This window comes from Kwoniella botswanensis, chromosome 1 (assembly GCF_036426115.1).
Source record: "Kwoniella botswanensis chromosome 1, complete sequence".
In the NCBI taxonomy this organism is placed as follows: domain Eukaryota; kingdom Fungi; phylum Basidiomycota; class Tremellomycetes; order Tremellales; family Cryptococcaceae; genus Kwoniella; species Kwoniella botswanensis.
Genome location: NC_088599.1, coordinates 10,073,972 through 10,093,574, shown reverse-complemented (window position 1 = coordinate 10,093,574; position 19,603 = coordinate 10,073,972). Strand labels below are relative to the sequence as shown.

The following is a 19,603-nucleotide window of genomic DNA, read 5'->3' as shown; positions in this document are numbered from 1 at the left end:
AAATGCGGGCTGGACATTCTCGAGTATACAGATATATATGTATCAAAATGCATGGAAAATCGAAACCTACATCCCACTCAAAATGAAAGCCAAACTGACTATGGAGCAGAGATCTGAGCGATATTTCTATGAGCATCACCACCTAAATTATCAGGTAAAGCGTATCTCATATCAGCCTCCGATAACAATCTGCCACCGAATAAGGTCTGTCCGTTCTTGGCGTGGAATGCTGCTAGACGAGCTTCTACCTCTGGTCCTGTGATTAAATGGAGTATCAGCTTATGATCTCACACCGGGGTTACAAGATGATCAAATTGAAAGGTCGTGGGTGGTGATGAAGCAAAACGGGTTTACTCACTGAAATGCCTCATCAAACCCTGAATGGGCCAAGCAGCCGCATCACCCAAAGCACAAATCGTATGACCTTCAACCTGTTTAGTCAACTCCAATAACATATCAATCTCCCTTTCCTGAGCTCTTCCTTCTACCATCCTATCCATCATGTTCATCATCCAGGTCGTACCTTCCCTACAAGGTGTACATTGTCCACAAGACTCATGTTTGTAGAATTTAGAGAATCGAGCGATGGCAGAGATCATATCGGTCGTTTGGTCCATCACTATTACTGCACCTGTACCGAGAGATGTTTGAGCGTCTTTGAGTGAATCGTAGTCCATTCTATACCAAAAAACCAATATACATTAGCATTGATCACTGCTCAAAACGACCTTGATTTTCTCCCATCCAACGATTGATGGATGAATGTCGATATAAGAAATGTTATAAACTCACAATACCTTCTCACAATCTTCTCTTGGTATGACAGGCACCGAACAACCACCAGGTATAATACCTTTCAAATTATTCCAACCTCCTCTAATACCACCACAGTGCTTCTCCAACAATTCCTGAAGGGGGATGGACATCTCCTCCTCGACGACACAAGGGTTATTCACATGTCCAGATATACAGTACACTTTGGTACCAGAGTTTCTATCTCTTCCAAAAGAGTTGAACCATGCACCACCTCTTCGAGCGATGGTAGGTGCGACAGCAACAGTCTCGACATTTGCTACGGTTGTGGGACATCCGAAAAGACCGACATCGGCAGGGAAAGGAGGCTTCAATCGAGGTTTACCTTGTTTGCCCTCGATAGATTCGATCAAAGCTGTTTCTTCACCACAGATGTACGCTCCTGCACCTCGATGTAGGTAGACGTCGAAATCGTATCCTGATCCACAGGCGTTCTTCCCGATCAAACCGGCCTTGTAAGCTTCGTCGATAGCTTGTTGAACGTGGGATGCTTCTTGATAGAATTCTCCCCGGATGTAGATGTAGGCTAGAGAGGGAGAATATATCAGTATAAAATGTGGTTGTGCTTGCCTAATGAATCTAGATGAACTCACCGGCATTGGCATTCATACCTCGTCCAGCAACTAAACAACCCTCGACGAGCTTGTGGGGATCACCTCGCATGATCTCTCGATCTTTACATGTTCCAGGTTCACCTTCATCCGCATTGACGACGAGGTATCGGGGTCTAATCGAGGAGATAAGTATCATCAGCGTATGAGAGATATTAAAAGACAGTATGATGGTTGAGAATTCAACTCACCTTGGATCCTTCTCCCATCCAGGTTTGTTCACTGAAACAACAAATCGTCATCAGCAAAACAAGACCGAAAAGACGGATGAATGAAATCCTCCTGCATGGATAATAGCCATTGATCCAGGATGAAGAAGCGAAAGTAATACTGACTAAAACTCCATTTCAAACCACTTGGAAACCCAGCCCCACCTCTACCTCTCAAACCAGAATCTTTAATCGTCTGAATAATCCAACTATCACCTTTCAGAATGATTTCCTTGGTTTTATGCCAATCCCCTCTACTTTGAGCACCCTTCAGACCATGATCGTGTTTACAGTATAAATTGGTGAAGATTCGATCTTGATCTTTCAACCCTCCATAATGTCTTACAGGAGGATCAGATACCGTTGCCAGCGATCGGACGGCGATTCTTGAGGAAGAGGAAGCTTTGGATGCGGAGGAGAGGGAAGGGAGGGATCGTATTATTGCTCGTGAACGTATCATCTTGTTTTGAGTGTTTCGTTGTGTGAGACAAGAAGTATACGATACGAACGGATAACGACCCAAATATTCGATACTAGATGGACGGTCGATGGTGGTAGTTGGTGGTGAGTGGTGATAATTGAGCATCTCCTCGTTGGCTGAGGATAACATCTGGTACTCGATTGGATGGGATCAATCACACGTGGCGGATATACTCGGATGCGTCTCAATGTGGCACCATACATACCCATTCACCAGTCTCTGTGTTTGCCCCCTGAGTGGAGGCGGTCCATGCTAGGAGGAATCCATTATACTCTCCTATGACTATATCCTGTTGATGGAGCCAGCCCAATCTCGATCTGTAGATCCTATGACCCCTTACTTCCCTATATTGGACGGTCCACATCAAAGAGCAGCGTCGACTCCTCTCCTCCCCTGACCAGAATGTCACTACCATCCTCGAATATCCTTCTTGATCCCATACCAGAGATCCGCGCAGCGTTGAAATCCAACTCGTTCGGAATATCTTCATCTCGCATAATAGAAGAAAGTTCGTTTCCTGTCACCCAGCAGGACTTGAAAAGCGTCAAGGACGAGTCCAGAAGCACTGGTACGACCAGTGTACGCGTAGTTGGACGAGCGGAATTTCAGCTCTTGGGTGAGGAAGGGAAGGTTGGAGTGAGGTTGGACAGGAGTGGGTGGACCGTGAGTTCAGACTTCATCTGTGACTTTGACCTATCATCAAATCATGATGTACAAGAGAAGCATAGTCTTATCATATATGGTACAAGTGTATTTTGTGGAACTTATACATCGTCGGATGGATATGTGTCCTTAACTATATGACGATCATTGCTAACGTCTTTCCTTCTTACGTTCATTCGACACTGCAGGTCGAAACCATACAAGAATCGTCATCTTCTCAGATACATGAAAAGCTCAACAAAACGTACGAAAGCTTGGAATCCCTATTGATAGATATTAGTGAATTGTATGTCAGAGAGATGAACAACGAGATATGGAAAAGGTTCGGGATGGATAAGCACGAGGACGGTCAGCAACAGGAGAATATATAGTAAAGTAGTGAACATCTGAACTTCTCCGCAGAAATAGGTCTCTTTGCGAACAATCAAATGAACAGCGTAGTCTTCGAGAGTAAACAATCGGCATTATCAACCTTGTAGAACTGTTGTAATCGTATATATCCCTCATGCAAGCTGCAATTACGATCCCAGACCAAGCGTGGTGCATCCTCATATGTCTCCTAGACCTATCAAGAGTATATATACAGGTTATTGTAATCCTTAATCCGATTTAGGTTTACTGAGAACTCTGTGAGAGGATTCTCGGAAGACATATTGTTTTGAGCCTGGTTGACCATCGGCGGGTGGGGGAGTGGTGATGGTGTCGATTTGGGCTGTGTAGAAAGTATCAGCGATGTTAGCATTGGAAAGGTGAGATGTGGAAATAAGAGAAACAAGTATAACTTGTGACTCACCCTCAACGTAGAGTAATGAACCAGGTTGTAATTTCTCGAGAGCCTCGGCAGCCCTTTCTTTGAAGTTGAATACGGTGAACCAGGATGATTCTCGGACGGGGTCTAAGAGGACAAGATCAGTCAGCTGTGTCATGTTACACCATGGCAAGAGGCACAGCTAAACAGTCTATACTGAACGAAGGCGAGTACTCACAACCTTGCTCATCAAGAACGGGTTCTGCGAAAGCAAGTACACATCAATATGGTGTCTGCGTTAAACAGTTGATGATAGTCCGTCTATCCACTCACTTCCTTCAGCATCTCTCTTACCGGGCTTGGTAACAGCAAGGGAGTATCTACGAGTGACATCACATATCATCAGCTCGCTCCTGTACTCATGAGATAGGATGGGTGTAGCTGAATTCGACTTACCTGTAGTAATCTTGACCACCGCTGGTAGTTCCCTTCTCAGGGGCAGCACCAAGTCGACCCACAAGTTGAGCTTTGGATACGAATGATCTGCTTTGGGTCTGAGCTTGGAGAGGAGCTCGGAGAGACTACATAACGTGAGACGGTCAGCGAAAGTGGAGGAGGAGAAGACGCGTCGAGAATGAGTCAGAGGAATATAGACAAGAAGAAAGGACCTACTTTGAGAGCAGTTGATCGGAACATGTTAACTGGTGATCTGTGGTTGTGTAGTATGCAGGGGAAAAGAAGAAAGAGAAACGATGAGAGGATGAAGCTAGTATCCTTTGTTTACAAGAGCAGATATATATATGTGTTTAAGGAGAAGGAATGTCAATCAGCAATCAATCAATCATCTCATGTTCATTTCCCATTTCGGCGCGTGAGATAGCAGTAGTGGGTCCGTGCGCATGTCCCAACTAGTACGAAATGGGTGGCAACTTGATTGTACGTCGTACATCGTACCTGACCCCTGCATGGTTCTCACATGGTAAGTGATCCGGTATATTCCGGTATATCTCCGCTTCAATGCTCAGGTTGTGGCAGGTGATTAATTGCATTGCGGGGTAAAGGTTGATATCGATGCGGGGTAACAACACGAAGAACCACACAATCACAAATCACGACATGGGATATGAAGAACAAGATCAAACAAGATGGCAAAGATGATATAGTAGCTAACTCGTCTTAGCCCGTCAGAACATCTCACAAGTCATTCAGATGGGTGGTCAACCACCATAATCATCGCAATGTCTCGTTCACCTGCAGCTTCACACTCACGCTCACCCTCGACCCAAGCTGAGGCAGGTCCATCACGCCAAACTCGAAACACCTCTCGAACGATAACGGTTGATGACGGGATCCCGCCTTCAGATGTAGACCAAGATCTGGACGAGCTAAACTCAAAGTCGGGTCAATCGTCGCCTCATCATGATATTGTATCGTCCGACCCTCTGGCATTCAGCGAGGGAGGTAGTTCGATAATTATCAAGAAGGATTTACCTAATCACATAGAAGGACATGAGGATGAATGTGAATATGAATATGGAAGGACTGAGAAATTGTTGAATGAAAGTAGACATGCAAAAAGGGAAGGATCAAAGAAACTTGTATCCCACTCACGAGAGGGGTCGTTATTCACTTCGAAACCATTGTGCGGACGTGATGACGAGAATGAACGATCGAAGATCTCAGTAAAGTCGATATCTCGTCATCAATCCAAAGGTTCATCAATCATCCATCTCCCTAGCACTAACACTCGCAAGAAAAGAAACAGATCGCCTTCCAAGGTGAATGATCATAATAAACCTATCATCATCGACTCTGATTCGGATCTAGTATCAAACTCTCACAGGAGAAGACCTATTGTAGACATACCTTTGATGCCTTTGAACGACATTCGAACGTATCTACACCTCAGGAGAGATACTGAAAACCCTACTGAGAGAAGTAGAAGGAAGTTACCTGGTCTGATCTCCGAGTCGGAATTTCGCTCTTCAAGTGAAGGTTCTTCTGTCGTGATCATCAACGAGAAGAGGCGTAGAGAGTCTTCTGTCTCATATGGATATGAAGATGGAGATGGGGATGGAGACGGAGAGATGAGCGAAGATGAATCCGATATGGGGAGCGACGAGATCGCGTTAAGAAGGAGTGGAAGATCCGGAATGAAGAATGGCAGAAGAGGGTCATATGAAGATGATGGTGATAGTGAAATTGCTGAAAGGACCAGAGCCAGACGACCGATTGTGAGTTTCTGATCTAGTCCTTCTGCCTAAAACCGATCTATAGATACCGAGCGATGAAGCGAGGAAGAGAGACAAGATGGAGACGAGGCGAAATTGGAAGAGTTGCAAGTGATTTACCTCAGTAACGCTCGGATCCTTTGTCGGAACACTTTCAGACAAAGGAAATGAATCGGACAGATACATGCTATCCTTTCATTTTTACTATTCTCTTTGACAGTCTTACCACTCAGGTCTGGTCATTAACGTCCTTCTCTATACTCAGTCTTCTTTCACCTCTTCTTTCGTGGACTATCAGCTGACAATACCTTGATTCGAGCAGATTACAACTCGACAATCGTCCCCATCGACCTTCTCTAGTACCGACTCCGATTCAAGAAGCTACAAAGTCAATCCCAAGGGTAAGGGCAAAGCTAAAATGGGAAACAATCACAACAAGCGTAAACCCAAAGCCTTGTCTAGCGACGACGACGAATTCAACTTGATCTCCATGTCGTCGGATCCAGACGATACCAACGAATCTGATGTCTCAGACTATAGTAAGCCCAACAAGGGTAAGGGCAAAGGTAAAGGCAAATCTAGTGGAGGGAATGTGAAAGTCACTCAGGATGATTTGTATGCTCACAGAGCAGTAAGCTATATCCTCTGCTCTCATGCCAGGAATCATAGCTGACTATTCGTTCAATTCGATCAGTTTTGCGAGAAGTGCTCACGAGAACCTGCCGATGAGATTCTCGACAAAGCGAAGAACAGGAAGAATAGGAAGAAGAAGAGAAAGAGGAACGAGGAGGATGATGATATGATAAGTGATGAGGAACTGGCGAATATGCTGGAAGGGTGGTTAGAGGTGAGTCCCGGCTTCCACAGCTATTCTGCCCAAAGTCGTCCATCAACGAGGGTCATAGCTGATGAATCGACTTGGGTCAGTGCGAGAAATGTGTGGTCTCTTCTCATTGGGTATGTCTTACTGAAGTCAGCTGATTTGTAAGCCGGGGTAAGTTGATCAAATCTGGTGAACTTCGTAGGGATGCCTCACCCCGGCACAAAGGAAAGACGTCCTTGCGGATATACGAGAACGGGAAGGTGCACCTGCCGAGGGCGAGAGACCAAGACGAACCATCGCGATTGACGAAGCGGCTACCTTTATCTGTGCGAAATGTGCACTCAATCCTGATTGTTTCGTATGTCATAAAGATGATATCAAGGAGAAAGCGACTAATGCGGAAGATGCCAAGGGCAAGACCAAAGATCGGGATGGAAAGGATGAGAAGATGGATGTTGATGAAACTGAAGAAAAGAAGATTGTCACAGTCGAGGACGAAGAAGAGATACCGAAGTTTAGATGTTTGAGGTGTAAACAATGTGTGCATTATGAACATTGTGTGTCAACTCGATTATTATTGCATATGAGTGACGGTTCAGCTGACAAGTATGTATAGTGGACGTACCTCATGCACTTGGAGAGAATCCTTCTTTGCCTGAAATAGCTTTTCATTATCAGCACAGAACTGAAGAAGGAGATGCTTGGATCTGCCATCAGTGTAGAGCATGGATCTGGACTGTTGACATGGTAAGTCTAATGTGGTCAGGTCGATGGGGTGATGATTGGCTAATTGCAGCATTGTCTCGACCACAGATTATCGCATGGAGACCTTCTCCACCTAATGCGGTCGAGCCAGAACTCGCCGAAGACGAGAAAGCGAATTGGAAAGATCCTTTACCTCGAGAATACTTGGTCAAGTGGACTGGTAGAGGTTTCAGACACGCAAGTCCAGCCAGATCTTGTAACTTCAACTTCAATATCGCCACAGCTGATATCTGCTTTAGGTCACATGGGTATCCCATCCATGGCTACAAGTACTCTCATCACATCGACTCCGTCATTTCCTTGAGAAGGGTCCGAACCTCGATCTAATCACGGATGAGACGCTAGCTGCGAAAGGAGATGAGATGGCTCAGCCTACTATCTCGAAGTTGACTGCTGAGGACGATCAAGTTTCAGGTCGGAAGAGTGGACATTCACTTGAACATGGTTCCGCAAGTCAGGAGGGGAAGAAGGAATGGAAAGGTATTGGACCTGGTCCTGAGAAGGATGCGGAGAGCAGTCTACCAATCGAGTGGAGTGTGAGTCATGTGTGCGGGGTTGGATTATGGTTGTTTGGCTGATGTTGACCTACACACAGACGATCGATCGAGTCCTGGATGTAATGCTTCTACCACCTCGTCAAAAGGCCAAACCTTCCACGACGAAACGAGGGAAGAGGATCATGTCTACTTCACTTTCTGCTTCAGCGTCCGAATCGGGTCAAGCTAATTCCTCAGCCGTCGCAAATGGAGGAAGAAATCCGGCAGATGAGATGAGGAGGCAATACGGGTTGAGAGATGGTCAGAAACCTCCTGCTGAGATGCAGATAGATATTGATACTTGGGAAGAGAAAGCTGGTAGGGAGTTAGATGAGGATGATGTGGATGAAGTGGCTGGGTTGGTCACTTGGTGCTTCGTAAGCTGACTGTCCCCGGTTGAAACAAAAGGGGTGAAGCTTACCAACGATATATCGATAGGTTAAATGGGATGATCTGCAATATGATCAATGTGAGTTGGTTTTAACTCAATAGCGACATATACCAACTGACCTTTCTCGAGCAGCTACTTGGGACACACCACCACCTACCGACTCACCCTTATATCTGGCATTCAAGCATGCCTTAGCGAGATACTTGAGGTCAAGAAAGATTGAGATTCCCGTTCTGACCCCTGATCAAGTTAGAATGCGTGATACCAACGCTGAAGGTTTGTATGTACCGCCTACTAACCAACCGGACTGTATCGTCGGAGGGGTAAGTGGGATGTCTTTCATCCACTGATCAATTTATTTATAAAGAAGAGAAGCTAATGAATGGCATGTGTGGGGGCAGCAACTCATGCTTTTCCAGATGGAAGGGTTCCAATGGTTATTATACAAGCATTTCAGAAGGGAGAGCTGTATTCTAGCTGATGATATGGGATTGGGAAAGACGTAGGTCACATTTCAGCTATATCCGAGATGTTAGTCCCCGGTCCTTGCAGAAGCTGATTTTTCGCGTTAAAATGTGACAGCATTCAAATTGCTTCGGTACTAGGATATTTGGGTTCAAGCAAGTACAAGATATACCCTTGTTTGGTGGTCGTGCCCAACTCGTAAGTCGTCACTTCAGCTAGAAGTGATGTGTTGTTTGAGACATGAGATCTAAGCTGAAGATGATGACTGTTGACAGGACTATTACGAATTGGGTAAGAGAGTTCGAGAAATGGGTGCCACATATGAGAGTGGTGAGTTGGGATGTCAAGCCAGCTGGATTGCGATGGGCAACTGACCAAGAACGTAGGTCCCATACTATGGCGAATCAGCTTGTAAGCTCATTGACAATGTAACAAACAGATAGACGAGCTAATTTTGGAATGTAGCTCGTAAGATTATTAGTAAATATGAACTGTACCATAAAGGAATGCAGAATAAGGCTGAGGGATTAAATGCGTGAGTATATCATTCCATGCAGCTAGTCAAATGACATGCTATTTGTGGACTGGCCAAGCTGATATGAAGCACGCTTCTCTATCAGCCATGTCGTCCTCACCACGTACGATATGATCACGGGTTATGAATTTAGGGTATTCCGAAATATACCTAGATGGGAGGTATTGTGCGTTGATGAAGGACAAAGACGTGAGTGTCCTAGTCATTCATTCCATCATCATTACTTGTCAGTTTCCCAAATTGACTTGTTACTACTTGATTGCTTGTTATCAGTCAAATCAGATAACAGTCTGATATTCAACAGACTCAAAACACTCAATAGTGTTCATCGAATATTAATGACTGGTACACCCCTCAATAACAACTTGAGAGAATTATTTAATCTGCTCAACTTCCTTGATCCAACTACGTTCAAGTAAGTACGGTTCCACCAAATCAGCTTGGTCTCTATCGACGACCTCAAAAGAAACTGATTAACCTGTTTTGACCATGGATAGGCAATTGGAAGATCTAGAGAAACGATTTGAAAATTTGAACGAATCGCTCGTAACTGAATTACACGAGATGATCAAACCTTATATATTGAGGAGAATCAAAGCGGATGTATTGAAATTGCCGCCAAAGGTGGGTTATACCTACCTCTTTAGAGTGAAACATAAAGCAGTACTGATACTGACGTTGTTGTTAACACTAACGTTGATCTTGGGAATCGCAGATCGAAATTATCGTTCCTATCTCATTGACGGCGATTCAAAAACAGATTTACAAGGGTGTATTTGAGAAGAACTCTGAGTTGATCCAGGCTATTCTGAGAGCTAGGAAAAAGAGGTTGAGGTTGGGTAGATAGGTCGGCATGGCACTCAGAGAAGAGAGAGCTACTATGGTCGTTCCCCAAAGTGATTTCTTTGATTGATTGAATCAGATATTGACGAGAAACATATACGTATGATCGACCACTATAGTTATTAATGCATTATCATTATTTACCAAGATCTTTCAACGAATTCATGCATCTGATCTCAATTTCATTTCGTTCTATCGTGAATTCATTACTATTATACTATCTGATCTACAATTCACATGTCTCGTCTTCTTTTGATGATTTACATATCTATGTATATTTTATATGTATGAAGAAACTGATAATTATTATTTTTAGCAAGAACAAGATAAACTAATGATACTATATACATATATACACAATCTCCTTCCAACTTCTACTTGGCATTCCTCAACTCTTCCATCCTCTCATACATTCTCTGTTCAGCCGCTTCTCTCAATTCGTTCAAATTTTTCAAGAGAGATTTAACACCTTGATAATCTAGATTTTCAATCACCTTCTTTGATTTCACAGCTTCTTCCAACATGTTTAATATCTTTGTTTGTTGGGTATTTCGTTTATTGGGAGATGCTTTGATCTTCTCTCTTATTTGGCTTTGGCTTTTGGTTTTGGTTTTAGAAGGAGATGAAGTAGATAAAGTAGAGGTTGAATTGGTAGGTGAGGGGGTATTAGATCGTACTGATGATGAGGAGGCCGAAGCACCACTTAAACCGGATCTGATTAATGATGGTCGACGTAAGATCGAAGAAAGATCTTCAGGTGCATCTACAATGCGGGATTTATATCAGCATATTTTCCAGCTGTATCGGTCGATAATTCTCAAACTCACCATCGAACCTTCCACTTATACTCTCACTCCAAACTTTACTACTAGTACCTTGAGAAACCCTAGCTATCAATTCATCTTCCTCTCTCTTCCTTCGTCTTGCAGATTCAGGAGATAAAAGCAACTCGTCCTCTTCTTCTTCATTATCAATCTCAATTGGTTCTGGCAATTCAACTGATCGTGAAGGTGAAGGCAGCGATCGCTGTGATTCGGTTGTTTCTTCAATCTTGGATCTTGACTTCCGTCTTTTGGATCTTCTAGGTTCTGACTCGATCTCATCAACTTGAATCTCAGGTATGATGGCTCGTCCTTTACCTTTCCTGTCTTCTGATATCGGCTGGTCTACAGGTTCAGGTTCAGGTTCGATCCCTCGCTTTCGCTTACTGCTTCTCGTTGTCGTTGAAATCGCAGAAGCGTTGGAGGCGATCGACTCAGTTGAGGTACTCTTACTTAGCGATTTTACAGGTTGAGTTTGAGATGCGACTGCAGTTTGAGGTTGCGATTGAGATGGGGTGTTTTCCTCGGTATGATCATTGATAGAAGCAGTGGCAGAAGCCGAGGCAGGAGTGGATGATCTTCTCTTTTTGTTAATCCTACTCTTCTTACTCTTCTTCGTCGTGACTTTTATTTGGCTCTTCTCTACACTTGATTCGATCTGAGACGTATCCTCAATCTCCTGTTGAAAATCATTATCCGCTGCTGGCTCAACTTGCGTAGCAGGAGGAAACAGTTCAGCTGGCGGGGATGCGATCGAAGGCGAGAAGAAAGGGAACGACTGGACTCTCGATAACCACCTACTCGCAGACGTGAGTAGAGAGGGTCGGGAGGGTGATTCTGATGGGGTCGGCCGAACATCATGAGTGAGTTCGGATATTGGTTGAGCTACCAATTGAGGGAGTGCTGCATTGGATAGAGTAGGCTGAACCTCGAGATCTTGAGCGACTTGAGTGAGTTCCGGTTCTGGTTCAGCTACCACATTCAGCGGTGCATCATGTTCGATTTCTGACTCATCCATCGGTACTTCGCTAGTCGCAGGGGTAGGTGTACCTTCAATTACGTCTTCCCGTACCACATCATCCTGTTCTTCCTTCATCTCGACTTCAGGTCCAGCTTCTACAGCTGGTGTATGAGTTGAAGAAGGCTGTGGTTGTGGTATCCCTTTTCGTCTATAGTATCCTGGACTAGGTACGACAATTATACAATCTTCACCGTCCTCATCGACTTCGGAATCTGCCACCAGAGGTGTAATATGTACAACGGGTAACGAGCGGCTGTTGGTAGGAGGTTCGACTCTGGTTCGTTTGGTTCCAGGTAAAGCTACATTATGCAAAACGATGTCAGCTGTATATCCCTCAGACTGTGTGCCCAAGCCAGCTCACATTGCATTTCCATACTTTCTTCTACCTCAGTCCCAGGGATTTTCCCAGTCGACTTGCTCTTCTTAGTCTTACTTTTACCTTTCTTACTAGCCTTCTTCGTCGCTTTCGATCTAGTAGCCCGAGTCATAGCTGCCGGACCAAACACATCTTCACCTTCTTGGGTTATTTTATCCCTGTTGTCGGTGACAGGCAAGGGGGTAGGCGAAGGAGGTTCGATAGTATCCTTCGTGGCGTCTACCAAGATGTCCTCTTCTTTTTCTTCTGGCTGCTCATTGTCAAGCTCATGCTGAAGTGGAAGTTGAGGTTGGGTAGGTTCGATAGATTGCGAGATATCAGCATCATATTCAGGATTCGTCAATTCGACTTCCACCTCAATCTCTATAGGTCCTGGCACAGGAGGTTTAGGTAATTGCTGAACATGAGGGAATCTCGCCAAGCTCTCTTCTTCAGATAATTGACTATCGCCTTCCAATCCTGGACAAACGATCATGCCAGGAACAGCCATCAACAAATCTCGAAGGAAATCAGCGACATCTTCTGAATATTCCAATCGACCAGATGATGCAGTACCAAAAGTCTTGTTCCAGAAAGATTGGAAAGTGAATGGTACGGCTGATGAAGTAGCTCTGGAGATTCGAGGGAAATACAATTCAGCTAGAGAGTTGAGTGTTTCAGAGTTGACGGGGAGTTCTTCGGTAGGCATTGAGGATGAAAGTGTATTGAGAAGTGAAATATAGATCACGTCGAGCTACAAGTTGAAACACGATAAGCTGTATTCATAGATAGTTGCGACATGAATCTCACCTGTTGATTCATTTCTCCCTCTACTACTCTTTCCCTATCCTCTAGCCAAATTGCCAACCCACTTTGAACAGGTTTCAAAACCTTGCCAACGAATTGTTTAGGTGTACTTTCCAACACTCTAATCAGGTTATTCAGCAAGTCGAATACAGCAGGTGAGAAATCCATTTTGGTCTGAGTTTCATTCTGATTATCAGACACAGGGTACGCCTCAACCAAAGCGTTATTGAGCAAAGTGAGGAAATCGGTAGGAACGAAATCTTCATCTGAGATATGCCAAGGTGATGCCTGTGATCCTTCGGTAGTAGGAGTAGTGAACGACATCCATGAGATCGCAGAAGCGAGACAAGAGAGGGTAATCGTAGTCGAACTGGTCTTTTCGCCTTCACCAAGGAAATCTTCCAAATGACCTGCTAGAGCTTCTAAAACACCGCAATTTGATCCAAACCTCTTAGCTCGGAATCGCAATACAGTGACTTTCAGTAGATTTTCCCAGATTTCGAGATCGGATTTATCAGCTTGACGATGCCAGTATGAAGTGATTTGTCGAGCTCTGAATGGACCTGAGAGTAAGGAGACTAGTAGCGCACCGGTGTGATTGGTAGATGAAGTTGTGGAGGATGGCTGAAGGTCAATGATTTGCGTCCATTTGGTGGCTAAGAATAAGAACGATTGTCAGCTATATATTACTTATCAGTAGGACCGGAAAAAGGCAGCTTACCAAGCAATCTCCAAATATCTAATTGTATCTCCTCACAATCTTCAAATAGGAAAGGCATAGCATTCGTGATATCACCCAATAATTTCCCAGCATAGCCAGGCAACGAGCCTATATCCAACATGTTCGAAACTAATCTTTTGAATTGGTATTTCGACGACGGAGAAGCAGAAGGTAAATTCGATCGTAAAAGGTGCCCTAGGAGTGTACCAGCGACAGTCGGATATCCATTGGCATCTCCTCCAAAGGCATTCTGGAATATACTTGAATTGCTTTGCTCCGAGGCGGAAGGAGGTAAGTGGTCTGGTCGAAGTCTGGTCGATCCTAAAATGTCTTCACCCAGTACCTCAACGGCAACATCGAATAGATGAGTCATCATACCAATCCTCAATTCATCTTCGTCCAGGAGACACCGTCCCTTCTCATCTATCTGACTTATCGGTACGTAGCTCTTGGGGTCTCGAGTGAGTGTCTGAGCAAGTTGCGTCGTGACAGTCTGTAGACCGACTAGGAAAAGGGGTGTAGGAGGCGCATGAGCGATTTTAGCTGATTTCAGAGCCAGAAGAAGGTTTTCCCATATATTCGATAAAGGTCTTGGGATAATCGGTAAACCATTATCGTTTCTAATCCACTCTATAGTCGAAGGATCATTCATACCATTTATGCTTGATAAGGCTTCATCAAAAAGGGTTAACAATCGACCTAATCTCTTCGCAGCCCAGAAATGGCCCCAGGAAGGTATATTGGATGGCTTCAGTTCATCATCTTGAATATCGTTCAATAGATCCGCAAAATCGGTTTCTTTCTCTTTGAGAAATACTTCTCCACTCATATATCGGGTGACCAGTAACCTGTCCAAGCTCCATTCGGGCTGAGACTCGCTAGTAGGCGAAGTGATAGCGTCCAGTATCTGCCAGCCGTGAATTATCAATCTGTCGACGCCGCAGATAGCGAAGAAGGATCTTATCATCGGATTGACCACTTTCTCCCATGCGATATCAAGTCGAGGCAATTTTGATTCTTCAGGCGACAAGTCAGGTAGGACCATCCCGCCATCTGAAGAAGGTAATCCTGATATCTGACTCATCTCTTTGGCAGGTTGATCTTCATGATAGAGCGCGATACCCGTGTGAGCGTATACAACAGCCGTTGATCCGAGACCACAAGTGATGAGCCATTGTAGTTTCTTGCTCTTCTCTGATCGTTGCCAGACGCAATGCGATTCCACGCCAGGTTTCGGGTTGGTCAAGGCTCGAGCGTATGATGCTTTGTCGGTTGCTTTGGCGAGAGCAAGGTTAACGGGGAATTGGATATTGGCAGTTCGTTGTTCAACTGTCTGTTGAGATGACGCGGCGAATGGCTTGTACGAGCATATGATATGGCCATTTTCAGTGATAGAAGAAGCGAATCCGGAAGAGAGGTAAGCGTGAATGGCATGATTCCATGCGACTCGAGCGAGGAGAGGTCGTACAACATTGGTCGAAGGTTGTAATGATCGCTAAACGGGTCTAATGTCAGTTTACCAAGCTATCATCAAGATTTTGAGGCAACTCACATCCATGATATGATCGAAACCACTTGATAATCCCGAAGAAGCATAAGCGGAACCCATAAGAGTTACAATCACACTCCAAGCAGCGCAAGCCCAGTGGACGTCTGTAGTAGATCCGACGGTATCTTTGAACATTTGCTCCAGCGAATGCCATTCTAATTTCTTCTCGCCATCTTTGCCGTAGATCGGCGCTTGTTTACCAGGAATCTTCAAAGCGCTTTTCAAATGGCTGACTATGAAAAATTCACTTTTCGAAATCAACATTTTCACTTTGATCCAATTCTCCTTGATGACTGGATTACTTGGATCTGCCATCAAGGCATTCTGAGTTGTAGCGAGTAAACTGAACTTGGCCCTGGCGAAAGCTGAAATGGCCAGACCTGATTTATATCGAATGAGCTGAGCAGGGTTGACCATACCTTTCAAACAGGTCGATAGTAGATCGGTATAATGAGGGAATAAGATGGTTGGGTAATTCGAGACCAGATTCGTTACTGCGTTATAGCCTTCTTTCTTGATTGCACTTGGACCTTCTTTGCCCGAGATCATATTCCCTCCCATTGATCCTAACGTATCCGCCATAGCACCTTCCAAAGCTCGAACGACTTTATCTTTGACCGGCTGTACACATGCCGAGGGGATATTCATTTGAGCGAGGATGACGATGGAGAGGTAATATGTTCGTTTAGGATTAGGAGTAGGTAATTTGGGTGTTCGAGGTATTATCATCACCTGTTCTAACATTGACTGTAGATCTGCTTCACTGAAGCATGAGAAAAGGTGAGGTGAATGAAAGGTAAATGCGAGAAAACGAAGAACCGCTGCGCCGACACCAGAGGCTTCTCTTCGATATCGTACTTCCGACTCTGTATACCCCTGTCGAGCTGCTTTGGTAGGTGAAGATGATGTTGGACCTATGCCGGGTGTGGGAGAAGGTGTGAATCGACCGCGTTGGCCATTAGAAGTAGGTGTGTAGTCACGAAGAGGCATCAAACCTCTGAACGGTGTATGATCCCCCTCACTGGAATCCATCTCACTATTTGGTAACTTGCCTAATAACCTCTGTAAGTCTCGTTGGATCGCTCGAACCATAGCAGGCGCTTCATCTTTGATAGGTTGTGTTGACACTCTAACATCATCTATTTGGGCTGGTGTGAGGGGATCGGCGGTATCATTCTGTATTGGTATGCGTGTCCGTAATCGTAATGTGAGAGTGTTATAAGCTTCTTCCAACGTTAACAGATCTTCTGCGCCGTCCAATACGATACCGATTAGAGAGGAAGTGGATAAAGCACCATCTTCTTCAACAGTCTCTTCCTCTTCGTCTGAACTATCACCCTCTACGATGATATCTTCATTACCTTCCGAAGAGATTTGTTGTCCAGGTAAGTTGGTCGATGAGGTACTATCATCTGAACTTGGCATATCGTCTTGCGCCCTCCCTTTCCCTTTCCCATTCGTATCTCCAGCTGCGTTTCTCAGTATAGCCAGCTGAAACGAGTCCTTAGCCAACAGCTTAGGTCTCTTGCCGCTCACTAGTAATCTGGCGGCCTCTTTATTGTTCAGTGTACCTTCTTCGACCGACGCTGCTAATCTGATCTGCTGAGCCACCCGTGATTTTAGGATACTCCGTACTAACAGTGGTGTATCTGAAAGATTACGACTCTGAAGTTTGCTTCTGGAGTGGGATGGTGAATCGATGGGTGTGACGGGATCGGAGTATGATCGAATGGATGAAGGGACTTTGGGTGTTAGATGATGGGTAGGTGAAGGTAGGATTAGGTCGTCGGAATGGAAATATTTGGTATCTGTCCGAGGAGAGAATATCACTCCTCGTCTATTGATAGCTGCTAGTCGAATCAGACTTAGATTAGTTTACTTGTTGTATGAATAGATACATAAGATGTGATAAGGTGTGAAGTGTTACGTTGACTCACGAATGGTCTTACTTGGTCCAAGCGGTATTATCGGACTAGACGATGAAGCTACCAAAGCTCCATCTTGCATCATAGGGGATGATGAGCTTGATCCTACATGCGTATCATCGTCGGTATAGAAGGAGACATGAGAGCGATGTGATGCGAGGGTTGACATCTGTCTTGGGTGACAGGCGGGATGATGTGTGAGGGCGTCTAGGTGTCGCGATATGAAGGTTGGTTGATTGATCAGTGAAGTTGATAGATGGGAAAGGACTAGGCTACAATGATGGGCTTGGGCAGTATTGAATGAGGAATTAGTATAGCAGTCACGAATTTATGCGTGAGTGGTTGATGAAAGCAATGATGATGATGTATGGTGGTAAGGTATCACTGTAAGACAAAAGTAATGTTCGTTACAGAGAGAGGAGGCTGAATGCAGCTATAGAAAATCACGAGATGATCCTGGCAGCACTCTGGAAACCCTTAACGCGTCTGATGGTACAAAAAAGTAATGTTCAATCTTCAATGTTCAGGATCAAGGCACACAAAACGCGTAGATGTGCTACCACCGCGGGAGAGTGGAGGCAGACCACCTCACCCACTCTTTCTGGATCAAAGGATTAAGAGTGGGGAAGCGCATCGACGTTGGATTGATGGTGGTCAAGCTGGAGACGACTCAAGTCCATGACCAAACTTTGCACAGCTCATCTTATTACGGGATGTTGAACCTCCTACATCCTACTGGGAGTGATATGATAGGTCGAAATATCCCTCAAATATCTTACTCAGTCTCACGAAAGGTACGATAAAGACCATCAATCTCTCTCAACAGACTATCTCAAAGCTGTGTGTGATCTCACGGCTCAAAGGAATGATCAGCATGGAATCTCTACACAGCATGTGGCCGGTATCATAGGAGAAGAGACGCGATGATATCAGCCATCTGAAAGACGTCATAGCGTTTATCGCAAGCTTCTATGAAAGGAAAGGAGAGGAAAGGAAACACACAGATGCGAGTGATAGATCAGGGCTATGTCATTCGTACAGTATACTGTATTTGCCACCCAGTATCAGATATTTTACCTTTGAGATACAATGTCAATTGAGATGAGTAAGTCGGTGATAGGTTGAACAGCCATTGCCGCTTTTCACATACCATAGTTATTCATAATCACTCATATTTGAGGGAATTCCGAATTACCAGACTGCAGTTATCTCGACCTATATATATATATGAAGACCATCTCCATCTTCTTCCATTTTCATCTCTTATATATTCAACAATGATCACCTAGCACATCTATCATCCATCCTTATCTTATCATAACAGATCATACCACACCACATCCCACATGCACACCAACAACATGACTTTCTTAACGATCCTCTTAACCCTCTTGTTACCCGTGATCGGATCTTGTCCTTTAGTAAGTCACCACATCCCAAACACGCATTCGCCTCGTCATTACCACGACCTTCGATTGGCCTAGGGGTCGATCCTTGTTATCTTATCAGTCCTATCTTGACAATCAATATTAAGCTGATACATACACTTCACTCTATCTAGCCTATTCCTACCTACGCTGACCTCAATTCTGCACCATTACCTGAATGCTCGGGAAAATTTGCCACCCGTGCAGAAGAGAGTGGTGGTGGTGGTGGAATAGGTATAGGAGCTATCGCAGGTAAGTTTCTCACAAGCCATAAGATTATCCCAGACAAGAAAAACACAGTGCTAATCATTCTACTCTTAGGTATAATCATAGCCGTCCTAGCTATAATCCTAATCATCCTATTTATCTACATTCACAACCGTCGACGCAACTCCATACCCAACCTATCGTCAGCTTACGGCTCACCTCCTCCAGCATACACTTCACCACCTACCAAGATCTACTACCCTTCTCAAAAGCATTATCCTACTCTTCCTAAATATACCGGACCGAACACTTCTCCGGCATACGTACCTTCCTCAGGAGGAGTGAGATTCCCTTCTGCCGTCTATACAGGTGGTAATAGGGGGTAATATACTCAGCGAACAGAGGGAGGGGAGAGGGGAGTGAGATTTGGTGGAGTTGGTGTGAGGGGATATAATTGATCTTTACGATGGATATGTTCATGTCAATCGATAGATTAGAAATGAAAATTTTTAGACAGAAGAACGCTGAAGAATCGTACTGTAGGGTTTTGGACTGGACTGAACTTACGCTTTGAATTGATGAACTGTATTACCAGATACCATATTATACTACTGTATGTTTAGTTTAGTTTACTTAGACACTCGCTTCGAACTTTT

At 44.5% G+C, this 19,603-nt stretch overlaps 7 protein-coding genes across 7 annotated transcripts; 4 read left to right on the top strand and 3 right to left on the bottom strand.

Moving 5' to 3' along the window:
• Window positions 1-98: 98 nt before the first annotated feature.
• On the bottom strand, window positions 99-2,093 carry L199_003822 (NADH dehydrogenase [ubiquinone] flavoprotein 1, mitochondrial; the record flags this gene model as incomplete). Its single annotated transcript, XM_064889550.1, has 6 exons — window positions 99-256; window positions 359-678; window positions 793-1,339; window positions 1,407-1,540; window positions 1,616-1,646; window positions 1,760-2,093. 6 exons carry the CDS (start codon window positions 2,091-2,093, stop codon window positions 99-101), a joined length of 1,524 nt encoding a protein of 507 aa, XP_064745622.1.
• Window positions 2,094-2,516: 423 nt separating this feature from the next.
• On the top strand, window positions 2,517-3,148 carry L199_003821 (uncharacterized protein; the record flags this gene model as incomplete). The annotated part of the gene is made up of 2 exons (XM_064889549.1): window positions 2,517-2,777; window positions 2,966-3,148. 2 exons carry the CDS (start codon window positions 2,517-2,519, stop codon window positions 3,146-3,148), a joined length of 444 nt encoding a protein of 147 aa, XP_064745621.1.
• Window positions 3,149-3,376: 228 nt separating this feature from the next.
• Window positions 3,377-4,221, bottom strand: L199_003820 (uncharacterized protein; the record flags this gene model as incomplete). Its single annotated transcript, XM_064889548.1, has 6 exons — window positions 3,377-3,489; window positions 3,571-3,672; window positions 3,764-3,787; window positions 3,859-3,905; window positions 3,982-4,106; window positions 4,198-4,221. 6 exons carry the CDS (start codon window positions 4,219-4,221, stop codon window positions 3,377-3,379), a joined length of 435 nt encoding a protein of 144 aa, XP_064745620.1.
• A 542-nt stretch (window positions 4,222-4,763) lies between these two features.
• Window positions 4,764-5,771, top strand: L199_003819 (uncharacterized protein; the record flags this gene model as incomplete). The annotated part of the gene is made up of 1 exon (XM_064889547.1): window positions 4,764-5,771. The coding sequence occupies one exon, from the start codon at window positions 4,764-4,766 to the stop codon at window positions 5,769-5,771; it is 1,008 nt and encodes a 335-aa protein (XP_064745619.1).
• A 403-nt stretch (window positions 5,772-6,174) lies between these two features.
• L199_003818 (uncharacterized protein) lies at window positions 6,175-10,118 on the top strand (the record flags this gene model as incomplete). The annotated part of the gene is made up of 19 exons (XM_064889546.1): window positions 6,175-6,387; window positions 6,451-6,603; window positions 6,684-6,713; window positions 6,782-7,136; window positions 7,196-7,326; window positions 7,393-7,521; window positions 7,584-7,880; window positions 7,940-8,257; window positions 8,319-8,349; window positions 8,404-8,594; window positions 8,673-8,773; window positions 8,854-8,934; window positions 9,012-9,066; window positions 9,123-9,147; window positions 9,202-9,271; window positions 9,357-9,460; window positions 9,545-9,686; window positions 9,769-9,895; window positions 9,987-10,118. The coding sequence occupies 19 exons, from the start codon at window positions 6,175-6,177 to the stop codon at window positions 10,116-10,118; spliced, it is 2,685 nt and encodes an 894-aa protein (XP_064745618.1).
• A 370-nt stretch (window positions 10,119-10,488) lies between these two features.
• Window positions 10,489-17,482, bottom strand: L199_003817 (uncharacterized protein; the record flags this gene model as incomplete). Its single annotated transcript, XM_064889545.1, has 7 exons — window positions 10,489-10,877; window positions 10,942-12,255; window positions 12,318-13,065; window positions 13,122-13,774; window positions 13,840-15,334; window positions 15,392-17,238; window positions 17,326-17,482. 7 exons carry the CDS (start codon window positions 17,480-17,482, stop codon window positions 10,489-10,491), a joined length of 6,603 nt encoding a protein of 2,200 aa, XP_064745617.1.
• A 1,192-nt stretch (window positions 17,483-18,674) lies between these two features.
• Window positions 18,675-19,405, top strand: L199_003816 (uncharacterized protein; the record flags this gene model as incomplete). The annotated part of the gene is made up of 4 exons (XM_064889544.1): window positions 18,675-18,734; window positions 18,875-18,992; window positions 19,062-19,288; window positions 19,343-19,405. 4 exons carry the CDS (start codon window positions 18,675-18,677, stop codon window positions 19,403-19,405), a joined length of 468 nt encoding a protein of 155 aa, XP_064745616.1.
• Window positions 19,406-19,603: the final 198 nt, after the last annotated feature.